Raw genomic sequence first — 2,961 nt, 5'->3', positions numbered from 1 at the left:
GCTAGAATTTCCTCATTCATAGATGACGAGTATTCTGCTCGCTCTTGGAAGAAGGTCCTTTCGAAACAGTTGGGCAGTGAGCTTCCCGCTGACCGTTCTGAATTGCAAACTCATCTCCAGAGTGCCACGAAGGAGAAGCTTATCGAGTACACGATATCCCTTCAAACCAGTCTCGAGTTGAGAATAAAACCGAAACGGAAGCGGAGGAGTCTGCGTCGCGTCCGTCACTCGGAAGTCCAGCCTAGTACACCCTCGGAGTGGTACCGAGCTAGGGAGCGAAAATCAACAGCGCACTATCAGAGCATTGCGCGTCAACCAGAGGACTACCTGCAGCAACTCCAGGTGAATTACCAAAAATTTGGCTCAACGGAGGAGGCGTTGAGCAGAGTCAGACGTGAACATAGTGAGCATGAAAGCAGGATCACCGAGGTCAGGAGGCATCTCATGGAAACGGAACAAACTGTCACTAGTCTGACTAGCGAGCTCGCAACCCTGAGGCGACGTCTCCACGAGAGAGACCAAGCGGCTGAGCAGGAACTACACAATTACAGGCAGCAACTATCAGCGGCCAATCAGAGTCTGGTACAGACCCAGCGTGCCGCAGAATCAACCATGGAAGAGCTGTTGTGTACCAAAGCCACAAAAGAACAAATGGAGAAGGAATGCACGGAAGTCTACCGACAAATAAGAGATCAAGCCACCACTTACAGCTCAACAGAAGAAGAGCTGGCGGAGGCTCGACGGACCATTACCGAGCAAAAAGGCGAAGTCTCATCGTTACAGAAACAACTCAGTGAAAGCAAAGCACATACTAGGGAGCTCCTTTCTACATCTAGGGCAGAGTTAAAGCAGGTGAAGTTGGCATTGGATACCGCCACACAGCAATTGCAGTGCCACAAAACAAAGCAGGCAGATTTTGAAGTGGAACCCTCCGACAGTGGCCAGGATAAAGAGCAGAAACGAGAGGCAGACGGTGCGAAGGGTCAGATGGCCGAAGTACCTACCGTCGCGGCGACAGAGGTGGCTTCTACACAGCTTGGAGAGGACGGCCGCCATATCTGGAATCAACTCGAGCAGCGACAACAACCTGCGAATGCGATCAACGATGTTCAAGCGATATTTGACCAGGACCCTGCTGCACCTGAGACGGGCAACGACTGTCTTTACAATTATCAACCAGTGGACCAGTGGAGTATCCAAGGCCCTCCCAATACAGGAGATAACGCGATACCAGTAACGGCTTGGCTTACCTACCCTCCAAGATGCTGCCAACAGGTACCGGAAGCTACGACTAATCAAGAGTGCATACTGTGTGCGAAACATTTCGAGGAGTTTACGTGGATAACCGTGTCAGAGATGGGAACGGATTGGTGTCCCGGTCTCACGTGCCCGGCATGTGGTGGTCCTAACTGTGTTCGTGCACGGGGGTTGAGTCATTCTTTCGTTGAGTGCTAGGTTCACTTATTAGAGGCTATGCGAGATTGAATTTCTGATGAATAGAATACCACTTAGATAAGTACGGCTTACTTAATCCCTTGGAATTATGGTAGATCTGAGACAACGTACCAAAATTTTCTAAATCATAGATGATATAGTAAGCAACTATGATGCCAACATTAAGCGCTATATACGATACCTCCGGGCAACTAGGATCTTCGCTAAGAAGTTACTATACTACCATAACCAGATGTAACAGCAAACTTCCCAATACGCTTGATAATTGTAAAATATCGCAGAAAGAGTAGAAGAGACGCTTTTCATGGGTAGAGATGATAAAAGGGAAGCTTGGCTTACTAGACCATCATCCCCTTGTAAGATATATATAATGAATCACGCCTTGTTTTACGGGGTGTGGCTCGAGTCCTGATATCCGTGATGATATAAGCTATACTAGTTGAAGCGTCTATTCTTATTGCGAGACCCTGGCGGTCTACCGCGTGGTCGTTTTAGTGCACAACCATCCAGGGCGTCCATTTTGGTTGGCGCCTTCGGTCTGCCTGGACCTCGCTTTTTGGGTGGATCTCGACTCCTTGAAGACGCCATCGAGCCTCGATTCTCTGTTGGAGAAACAAGCTTTTCCCAGACCCACCAATCAGTTGGTCGAGGTGGAATCTCGATCGTGATGTTGCATTTCCTCTTTTTTCGTGTGCCTTGTTGGTCGACATCCGCTGCCAAGAAAAGGCGTTTACCCTGCCGTACATCACTGCTTTTGGCTTCGAGGAGTGATATATCCTGTCCAAGCAAACGGACTACTGACTGTCCTGGAGTTGAGTCGACGCTGCCTCGGTCCTCGTCACTCCCCGGGGCCTGAACATCGTTTACCGACGCTTTCGAGTAGGCCGGTGGTTGTACATTGTCACTTTCCCCTTTTTCGATACCATCGAGAACAGGGGACGATGCTTGATCAGTGTCGGATACTTCCGCAGGGCCCGACTGACGACGGTGACGTTGAGATGATGCGCTTGAGACCTCCACCGTCCGCTCTGGGATTTCAGAGGAATTATGTGGCTTTCCGGTGCGCCGATTCTCAACCTTTTCTTTCATGCACATAGATGAATAGTTCACGAAATTGTCGCTTCCGTGCTTACTTGCTAAGCGTCGAACAGTGTGCCTACCATCGATGGCGGTTGACCGTTTGGCTTGGTAGACTGGCTTATCGGCGTACTCCAGTGTCTTTGCCTGATCACTTTTAGGCGACGGAGTATGGTGGAGGTCCGCCCGGTGCTCAACAAGTAGACTGTTTTGGTCAAAAGCCGGCACCTGACGGCAACGGGGGTGTCTGCATTCAAATGATGGCCCTTGCCAAGGGTAACACCTATGAACATGGTCTTTCCACTCGGTAACATTAAGAAACTGACGCATCCTCTGTGTGGGCGTGAGGATATCGTTTCCCAGACAGTTCGGGCAGAGGGCGGGCCTGATAACATTCCCACGGAAGACCGTGAGGTTACATTTCAGCGG

General features: G+C 50.1%; 1 protein-coding gene across 1 annotated transcript; it reads left to right on the top strand.

The window, feature by feature from the left end:
- Positions 1-22: 22 nt before the first annotated feature.
- PV06_11723 (uncharacterized protein) lies at positions 23-1,455 on the top strand (the record flags this gene model as incomplete). Its single annotated transcript, XM_016413434.1, has 2 exons — positions 23-76; positions 121-1,455. The coding sequence occupies 2 exons, from the start codon at positions 23-25 to the stop codon at positions 1,453-1,455; spliced, it is 1,389 nt and encodes a 462-aa protein (XP_016256192.1).
- Positions 1,456-2,961: the final 1,506 nt, after the last annotated feature.

Source organism: Exophiala oligosperma, assembly GCF_000835515.1.
Source record: "Exophiala oligosperma strain CBS 72588 unplaced genomic scaffold supercont1.55, whole genome shotgun sequence".
NCBI classification, from domain to species: domain Eukaryota; kingdom Fungi; phylum Ascomycota; class Eurotiomycetes; order Chaetothyriales; family Herpotrichiellaceae; genus Exophiala; species Exophiala oligosperma.
The sequence above is the reverse complement of the archived record's forward strand: the minus strand, read 5'-3'. Positions and strand labels throughout refer to the sequence as shown.